At 41.9% G+C, this 7,654-nt stretch overlaps 1 protein-coding gene across 1 annotated transcript; it reads left to right on the top strand.

Moving 5' to 3' along the window:
- Positions 1–2,035: 2,035 nt before the first annotated feature.
- LOC147419474 (F-box/kelch-repeat protein At5g15710-like) lies at positions 2,036–4,925 on the top strand. Its single transcript, XM_086505715.1, has 2 exons — positions 2,036–2,180; positions 2,457–4,925. The coding sequence occupies exon 2, from the start codon at positions 2,914–2,916 to the stop codon at positions 4,348–4,350; it is 1,437 nt and encodes a 478-aa protein (XP_086361841.1). The 5' UTR covers positions 2,036–2,180; positions 2,457–2,913; the 3' UTR covers positions 4,351–4,925.
- Positions 4,926–7,654: the final 2,729 nt, after the last annotated feature.

The following is a 7,654-nucleotide window of genomic DNA, read 5'->3' on the forward strand; positions in this document are numbered from 1 at the left end:
TGTGTTTGTATCTAGAGAGACACCCTCACTTCATATCTACTAAAAAATGCTCAGAGATCCTTGGTCCTAACCAAGTAGGTCATATCCTGCAATCAGTGCATTCCAAGAGACGACATCCCAGATACGAAGCCCCTCAAGCACTTTTTGTGCTTTATGGATTCTTTTGCCCATATCAGCATCTTGTGTAATGCCACACACCTTCAAGGTGCAATTGTACATCATTGCATTTGGAGAGATGTCGTCTCTCTGCATTTGCTGAAAATGACCCGGTATATCGTGCAATCGGTGCACTCCATGAGACGACATGCATCTAGAGAGACACCCTCCCTTCGCATTAGTCGAAAACAGCCTAGAACATATGTGATTGCATCTGGAGAGACACCCTTGCTTCATATCTGCTCAAAAACACCCATAGCTATTCGGTCCTAACGAAGTTGGGCATATTCTACAACCAATGAATTTTTTTTTCCCATACCAACATCTTGTGGAATGCTACATGCCTTCAGGGTGCAAGTGTATGTGATTGTATCTGGAGAGACACCCTCGCTTCACATCTATCAAAAACAACCCAAAGCTTCTTGGCCTTGACCCTGTTGGGTATATCCCGCAATCGATGCACTCCATGATTAGTTGAAAACAGCCTATAGCATATGTGATTGTATCTAGGGAGACACTCTTACTTCGTATCTGCTAAAAAATCACCCAATGTGAAATGCAAGTTATGGAATTATGATAGTCATTCGCAAATGTGTGTGTGTGTGAGTGAGAGAGAGAGAGAGAGAGAGAGAGAGAGAGAGAGGGAGCCCAAAAAATTAAAAGTTGTCCTTTTTTTCACATTATAAAAGTAAGTGGCATGGCCTCCAATGTGCATTAGATAGTATAGAGATGAGTACTTGACATGCATGGGAAGATTCTCCATTGAGTATGAAGTTGGCTATTGCAATGGAGGTTTATTATAAATTAAATGATGTGGGGTCTTAAATTGAATACCATGGATTAATATTTGCTTTGAATCTCTTGTAGATGCATACTTATTTTGCACAATAGCCTTTCCTTTCCTTGAGACTAAGTGACACCCATAATAAATGCGGGGGGAGGGGGATTCAATGGTCGGGGTTGCAGGGCGGGATCTCGAGGCGCACTAAACCTGGTCAACAAAAAAAATGAGGCGCACCGGCAAAAAAGCGAGGCGTATTAAACATGGTCAACGAGTTGGATCTTTGTGTTTAATTTTTCTTGTTTTTCACTATCTACCAATGTCTCAATGATCTCTCGCAGATCGATCACAATAAATCTTAGCATAGGCGCATGCATGAACACACAGATTCTTCCTTATTTTCGCTTGGTCAATCGCTCTCTATGCCTATGGGGGGTCTCTTTCAAAACACACAAAGACCACTAGGGAGTATTCAAGCATATGTAATCGTGTATAAAACTTTAGAGGGTCACTAAGGAGGTGTTGGGCGTTCAATTTCAAAAAAGGTTGGGAGAAAAAATGATTTGAAAAACTGGGCCGGGGGGGGGGGGGGGGGAGGGGGTTGCTAGGCTAGTTGGAAGCGTCTCACCAAACCGAACCAAAGGGGTTGATGCAATCTTCTTGCCGGGCACCAACTCCCATTCAATAGAAAGATGGGCGCTCACTTTCTCTCTCCTAATCTCTTTTTTCTCTCTTTGACAAACCGAAAATTGGGACCCAATTGAAAATGGGGATCTCTCTCTCTCTCTCTCTCTCTCTCTCACACACACACAATAGAAAGAGGTTTCTCTCTTTCTCTCTCGCAAACCTCTCTCTCTAGAAAGACCTTACTCTTGCGTCACTCTATCCTCTCCAAGACACAAGCACACACACTACCTAGGTACTGTGCATCAATGATCACACACAAGAGCGCGCGCGCGCGCACACACACACAAACTCTCTGTCTCTCTCTCTCTCTCTCTAAGAAATCTCTTCCTCCTCTCTTTCTTTACACACATAGACTACACACCCACACGTTCACTCTTGCTCTTTTTCTTTTTGGCTTCCTCGTTGTTTTCTTTCTCTTTTCTTTCTTCTCCCCTTTTCTTGGTGCAACAATACTCTACTACACGCGGCCTCTCACATATCCACGTTATGGGCAGGCCTTCCCCTGCCTCAGCTCTCCCTCTCCCTCTCCCCCCCGACCCTGATCCCTCTGCATTAGGTGAGACAGCTTTCCCTCCTGTACTTGCCATCGCCCCGCTCGCAAAAAGCACAAAAAAAGCAACGGAGAGAAAGCAAACCCACCTCTGCTTTCGCTCTCGTCTTGCCCTACCGCCATCACCCACATGCAGGGGTCGCGCTTCTTCTGATGCTTTTCTTTGCGCTGTGCGTTTGGGGTTCGTCTCCATTAAAGTCCATTTTGCCTTTGAAAGCAAGATTTCGCTTGAGAAAAGCAGAATCGCCCACTTGTAAATTCTGCTTTTGCTTGTGGTTTCAGAAATGTAGAAAAGCTCGGATCTCGCTCGCTTTCCCTTGGGGAATAAGCGATTATTGCAGGTAAGCGCATTAGAAAATATTGGTTTTTCTATATGTCAAAAAAGCAGAAAAGCAGCCGCCTATCTAAAGTTGGGAGAGGTTGCTTGCTTTGGTGATGATGATGAAGAAGAAGCAGCTGTAGCATAGAAGCTTTCTTCTTGTTCTGCTTCCTCTTTACATGTCTTCTAAATCAAGAAAGCTAATTCATCTTTAGCACCCCTCCTCATATATGGTCTGACTGCATGCATTATACCTGCCCCCCCCCCCCCCCCCCCCCCCCCCCCCCCCGGGCTGCGCAACACACACCCACACATCTTGTACTCCAACAGATCTCTTACCTCTTCATTCACAGGCCTGCCCATGTCTCTTGCACTCATAGAGTCGTCGCGCTAATGATCTGACCTTGAGAGGTCCATAGCATGAACTTCTCTGCAGAAACCTATTTGGAACGCCCCAGCAAAGTCCCGCGCCTCTCCATCTCAATTCACCATAACCAGATTTCCTCCTCATTTTTCATCCATCAGAATATATCTTATTTGTTAGGCGCCTCTAGATCTGCCGACGTGGCCACCAGCGGCAATCAGCTAGGTTATGCAAACAATGCGGCACTCCTCCATCATCATCATCATCAGCAGCATTTATATGCCCCTCCTTGCAGAAAAGGGATCAACATTATCAAGAGCAATTACCAAAGCAACAATATCCTTTCCACTTTAACCACTGCCGGCAGCGATCCATCATCATCGGCAAGTGCATGTTCAGTGCTTTGCTCCTTGCACCCATCTCTACAACCACATCTATGGAGTGAATTGCCACAAGAGCTCATCGAACGGATCCTCGCATTCTTACCCATTTCCTCCATTTTCCGCTTCAGCGTAGTCTGCAAATCGTGGCGCAATCTCCTCTTCTCACGACCATTCCTATGCTTTCGCACACAGATCCCATCGCAACATCGCCATCATCGACATGGAACATACTTCCTTGCCCTCAACCGATCGCGCTACCAACAACTCTCCGCATATGAGGTGCTCTCAAAGAAATGGTACTCTTTTCCCTTGGACTTCTTACCCACAGTAGCTTATCCTGTGTCATCAGCGGGCGGCTTGATTTGCTTTTTGAGCTCAAATTTAGACACAGGGAGCGCAACTCTGATTGTATGCAATCCGCTGACAAAGAAATGGAAGGAGATACCATCGATGATAAGCAAGAGGGTGCCATTGGTGGTGTCCATGATAGTGGATCGGAAAGCTATGTCATACAAGATCCTTGTTGCGTGCGGATTGCAGGACGCCAATCAAAACAGGAGGATGACAGAAATTTACGACTCTACGACGGGCAAATGGGTGCATTGTGGGACGCTGCCGCCTGATGAAGATATAAGCCGGAGCATGGTGGAATATTGCGGCTACTATCTTTGCCTAACAAGGGGCCCAGGGAGTGGTCTTCTTGCATTCAATTTGCAGACGCAATTGTGGATCAAGATGAAGACCGGCAAGATACCCGGGTATTCGAAATTTCGGCACCTTGTCGAATGCAGGGGGAGCATTTTGGTGATAGGGAAAGCTTGGAGGAGGTATGTATTGGGATTGTATATATGGTGCTTAGATCCCAAGACGCTGCGATGGCGGGAGGTGGGCAAGATGCCACGTGCAATTTGCGACCAGTTCTTCAGCTCGCCGTCCGAATGCTTCTATTGTACTGCACAAGGGCACCTCATCTTCTTTAGCAGGTATTTCTATAACCAAGGTCTTGTTTATAACACTGTGGAGAACTCTTGGCAACAAGTGGCAGGCTGTCCTCTGCTTACGCACCCACTACTTCTTCCTTTCGATCCGGGGCTGGATCCGGTCGATTAATGGAAGTCGTCAAGGGTGAGGGGGGCAAACATTTGCCTATGCATGACACTCATACACACACATTCAAACTCAGTAAACCTGTATATCATTGTCTTGCTAGCATAGCTCAAGTTATAGACACCACCCAATTTCAATGAATCAGGCTTCATATAGCTTGCTCTATGGCAGGCGCATACGCATGTTTCCTTTTACTTACCATTTAGCAAGCGATGCCGAGCTTGATCATCGTCGAAATCTCTCAATTTAGTGGGGATTTTCCATTGCCGCTTTCACAGAGTTTGGGCCATTTTCCCCAACAATTTTCATTAGCTTAGAACTTGAAAAGAGTCGCGCTTACTCAAGCCTTGCGGTATAGACAGACAGAAGGGAGGGGAGTGCATTGAGACTCCCTTACAAGCATTGTTTGCATCAAGAATAAGATTGTCACAACATTGGCTTAATCTCTCTCCCACCAACCATCAATTTGGTAGGATGATTTCAAGACAATTGTATTTCATAACTTCTTCCTTATGATGCCAATGACATAATAAGTTGTTGAAGAATCATCATTAATCAAAGACATTCTAATTTTCTGAGTTTTCTAGCAGCAAAACTTGACTGCAAGGGTGCTAAGCCTTAATATTGAGCCTTTTCATGTGGACTTAAAATGTCAAAAACGATAAGACTATTAAGGTCGGGTGTTCGCATGGGCGCTGATGCGTGTCTATGTGCAAGTGCACCTTCGGGTATTCGTCCATATGTGTATGTGTGTATTCTAATTGTGCAAATACATTTGTATAATTCTATATTTCAAGTAAAAATGCACTTTTTTTTGCATATTTCATGTCTATAGTGCTTGCTGGGGAAGGGGGGTTATGCCTCCAAATTAATGTGCATGTATAGCACACGAGTTCAAAATAAGGGTTTTTATTTGGCTAATTTGAAGAATTTAAGAAGATTACATTCAGTAAAGGGGTTTTTTATTGCATTTTGGGGGAAAAAAACCTGCAAGTTTCTTGAGAAAAATTTCTTCATAGGGTACTTTAATAACACTTTGAACGCAAGTGATACAGACGCCCCGAGCTTATCTCTTTAATCCGCCTGAAAACTTTTCCTTGTCAGAATATTGTGAGTACAAAGGATAAATTATTTACTGAATTTCAACCATATATTTACTATCAAAATACCTATTACAAAAGGGCTTTGTAAACTTTGCATGTCCTCTAAAGTCAAGATGTGGGTAGAATGGATTTTATAAAAATGTGTTACTGCTGTGTGAACTATGTGAACTTTCTTAAAAGTCTATCATAGTTGAGGTATATGCCACTTTCCTTGTATATTTCTGAATACCTGTGGTGGATTCACATATAGAATACAAATACAAAAGAGAGCAAATTTGACATGATTTTGCCCCCCTCTGGAGGACTTGTATCATATGAAGGTAAAGCAAGTTGGAAGCATCAGACTGGAAAAAATAAAAGAAGGTAAAGCAAGTCAAGTTTGAGACCTGTGTGTGTGTGTGGGAATACTTTTGAAGCACTAAAATGTCTACTATTTGGTAGCATTAAAAGTAGCAAGTATGCCTAGCGCGTGCGCGCGCGCGCACACACACAGAGGGATAGTACCCTTTATCATAGTTGAAGTTAACAATGACAACTTTGTAACAGTATGTTGTGAATGAAGATAGAATTTGAACTCCTAGATTGACAAAAATTCATAGCACATCACTTAAAAACTAGACACTACTTTATAGAAATTCATCTCATGTTCATCATGGATGAGATCATTGTCTCTTAGAGGGAAAGTAAGCCCTTTAGAGACGATAGTTTGAGGGCCCTCCAAAAGCCATCTCCGTGCCCTATATCACACTTACACATGCTCACATATATGCACAACCAGTGGCATGGTTGGGCCATGCTTTCTGGCTTGCTAAAGGCCTTGGTATCCATATGGGTGAAAGCCGTGCAATTCTAATTGTTTGACATGTGTCTTTCAAGAGAGCCTTGAAAGTCTTAATCATGCCCTTTCAAATGCTATTTCTAAAAGCTGCATTCATTTTTTTGACATGTTGAAAAAGGCTTTAGAAAACAAAAGGTTAAAGACTATTTATAGGAGTTTGATTCATGATGCCAAGTATTGATTAAAGAAATTTTTTTAATATTCTGATTGTAAAGAGTCCTTTCATTTGAGGACCACACAAAGATTCATTTTATTAAATTATTCTATTATTCTCTATGCTTATTAAATTTATCTTTTTTATAAAGACATTAAAATATTATTATTAAACTTGAGCCTTTCCTAGCATAAAAACTATTTGTGATTCTGTATATATAGTGGAAAATATAATTTTATATTAAAACACCACAAAGATTTCATGTGATTGTAGGTGTTCATTTGAACTTACTCTCCATAAATCTCATCTCCCTCTTAACTTAGCAGGCCTTCGTGCTTCTTATCATATAGCAAAAGGAAACTTGTAAATTTTTCACAGTGAAATGCAAATTCTATGGCTAGTGTGTGTCTCATGTGTGTCATCAAAATGGATGATCCCGATAGCTTTAATTAATCAATTTGATCTCATTTTATGTCATTCATGAGGTTGAAATAGAAGAATGAAAATAAAAATAAGTCTTTCTCTCTCTTGGTTGAAGAGAGAAAATGCAAGACAAATTAAATGCAAGATTTTTTTTTCTCTCTTGGTTGAAGAGAGAATGACTAAGACAATTATTGATGTAAAAGAGGTTTGAGAGCATAAATGTCTGGAGTTTTGACAAGATATTATGAGACTAGAACAGCCCATAAAAAGTATCAAAATGTGACTCTGTGTGTGTGTGCGCGCGCTCTGAAGTGGGTAATTTTGGGTTTAATTAAACCCATAAGACAACAAAATCCACCAAATCTTGAAAATTTTCATTTGTGTTCCATTGGGATTTTTTCACAACCAAAATGAGTGAAAAATGATTCTAAAGTGGCTATTCTCTCTCTCTAGCGTTACTTGAAAGAATGGGAAATTTTTAATATAAAAAAGGGCAAACATGACATAAGGATCCACTTTTCTCCTTGCCTACTATCTCACTAACGGATCTTGTATGTAGGAGGGTGCCCTCTCTTAGCTTGGGAGTGTGTGTGCACGGAGGAAGACTCACCTCAGTGTTCGGGAAAAATCATTTTCACAAACATACAAAAATCCCTCCAAGACAAATCTGAACCGGTAATTTTACATTACTAGCCAGTGTTTTTGCAAAATTACACTATTTTCCATGTATTTCAAGCGGAATTTTCTCCTTCTTGCACTCCCCTCAACCGGCTACTTTGATTTTGCAAC

The sequence above is a fragment of the Adiantum capillus-veneris genome, chromosome 29, assembly GCF_014529385.1.
Source record: "Adiantum capillus-veneris isolate H3 chromosome 29, ASM1452938v2, whole genome shotgun sequence".
Lineage (NCBI taxonomy): Eukaryota > Viridiplantae > Streptophyta > Polypodiopsida > Polypodiales > Pteridaceae > Adiantum > Adiantum capillus-veneris.